At 38.4% G+C, this 2,231-nt stretch overlaps 1 protein-coding gene across 1 annotated transcript; it reads right to left on the reverse strand.

Moving 5' to 3' along the window:
• Positions 1–718: 718 nt before the first annotated feature.
• On the reverse strand, positions 719–1,190 carry LOC115968525 (serine/threonine-protein kinase STY13-like). Its single transcript, XM_031087938.1, has one exon. The coding sequence runs from the start codon at positions 1,094–1,096 to the stop codon at positions 761–763; it is 336 nt and encodes a 111-aa protein (XP_030943798.1). The 5' UTR covers positions 1,097–1,190; the 3' UTR covers positions 719–760.
• Between the last annotated feature and the right edge of the window lie 1,041 nt (positions 1,191–2,231).

Here is a 2,231-nt window from a genome sequence, read left to right on the forward strand (position 1 = left end):
ATTTGGGACAAGTCATAACTCCACCTTCCGTGAATTTTGAACTCACAAGTCACAGCTCCACCTTTCCACACAGCTCCTGCTAGAAGAGACGTAACATTTGAACCTGAACTCAATAACCTCAAGGCCAGACCATTTCATTTCATGTAAGACCAGGGCTGCTTGGTGTTCTAGTAGAAGAGGGACTTCTAGCAATTTCTTCCAACTTCTAACCAACAGCAACCTACCATAATCTTCAACTCACACAGCTCAATCACATTTGGTACCCAGTTGCCTATATTCACCTCACAGCTATGACTTCTTTCAAGTTCACTTTCATTATATAGCCAAATCTGATTACAACCAAACAAGCATAATCCATTTTAAGAAAAACATAATGTCTTTTTGAGGGTTTTTTTTTTTTTTGGGGGGGGGGGGGGGGATTAAAGACAAATGAGAGAGAGAGAGCTGCATTTCTCAAGAAAGCACAACAGCTAACCAAGGTATAGGTTAATACATAGCAGAGTGAGAATTATACATACACATCAATCTCCTTTTCTATCACTAATTCAGCAAATGGAATACATTCATGTTGAAACACCAAAACCAAAAGTTTTGTCATACCTTTTCCTTTTTCTATCTTCAGAAAGAAATTCCAACTCATAAATACACAAGGCTACAATGCAATCACCTCCTTCTGCCTCTTTTTCTCTTTTTTCCAGTTTCTTTTTGTACTTTTTACGTTCTGCTGATTGTTTTCTCATTTAATATTTTTCTGATAGGATCACTCCATTGTCCTAGGTTGGCTCATGCAACACCTGAAACGAGCCTTGCGGCCAGTAGTCATTATCTCTGTCTCTGCGTTCTCCAGCATTCTGGCGACTTCCACGAAAGGTGGCCTGACATCAGGGTTGGCATCCCAGCACCGGGTCATGATATCACTGAGAACAGGTAAGCAGTCACTAGGTATTATTGGATGAACTCCCTTGTTAGCGACTGCAAATGCTGCCTGCACGACTGTCATGTTCTGGAATGGTAGCATTCCTGTTATGAGTTCCCAGAGAACAATCCCAAAACTATACACATCCACTTTCTGTGTGTAAGGCCTGTGCTGGATCATCTCCCTGCATAGCCAGATAAAAAATAATAATGCACTCAAGTAATCCTCAGTGAAGTTTCAAGAGAGAGAATACCAAAAAAGAATCAGTAAATTTGTCAGATCCATCGAACAAGAAATGTCATACCAACCATCAATGAATAGCAAATTGTTAAGATTCTCTAGATCAAAAGAGAATGGAAACATACTAAACAAGCAGATATTTAGTTAGTATCTAATATATTAATGTAAGAAGCAAAGCTGGTGATGAAAATGACAAAAAGATAATCTAAAAACTTCTCTTTTTTTGCTATTAAGAATCTAACAACTTTTCAGTTAGCAGTCCTTTGAATAAAATAATGATCAATGAAGTTCAGGAATATCATACAATACTAAATACCACTAAAAGATGATCAAACATATTTTGCTTTTACTTCGACCTGAACTACCATTACAACAAATCCAATTAATACAACATGGAGAAATTCAATACATATCAAAAATGAAAACCACATGACAAAATCTATAAGCCACAAAGATAGTCTCCCATTCACTAAAGGTAAAACAAAACAAAAAAAGCAAACTTTCTTCCAAAACCTCAGAGAGAATGGGAAACAAAGTCAATTACAATAGGCAAGTAGGATCAAAGCCAGACCAACTACTCTATAAGCACAAATCCATAACTACTAAAACATAAAACTAGCCGGCCGCTTTATTGCTCAGCAGAATATAATGATGGTTCTGGAAAAACCAAACTGCAACGTTTAAACCATTTTGCCAATCAACCTTATTCACCAGGACCCCAACCTCTCACTAGATAATAGCACCAGAAAATGCCGTAGACATATGTAAGGTTGAAATTAATCAACCATTTTGTTGGCTTTATTCCGTACCAAATTTACTTATATTTCAGCAATTAGTTACCCTGTATTTAAGTGGATTTGTTGTAAGGGTAGTAAGTGAGATAGAGTGATTGAATGCTCAAGAGTGTGCAAGAAAACAGAGTCTCGCGGCTACAAGCCGCCAGAAGCAGCACACGTGCCAAGCATGCCAGAAGTTGAAGCGTCATGCTAGCTGGAGCACTACAGGACAAAATAGGACAATTGGCCGTTCTGTTATCATGCGGTTGGATCTCGCAACTCAGTCAAGCCGCGAGTCC

Source organism: Quercus lobata, chromosome 11 (genome assembly GCF_001633185.2).
Source record: "Quercus lobata isolate SW786 chromosome 11, ValleyOak3.0 Primary Assembly, whole genome shotgun sequence".
NCBI classification, from domain to species: domain Eukaryota; kingdom Viridiplantae; phylum Streptophyta; class Magnoliopsida; order Fagales; family Fagaceae; genus Quercus; species Quercus lobata.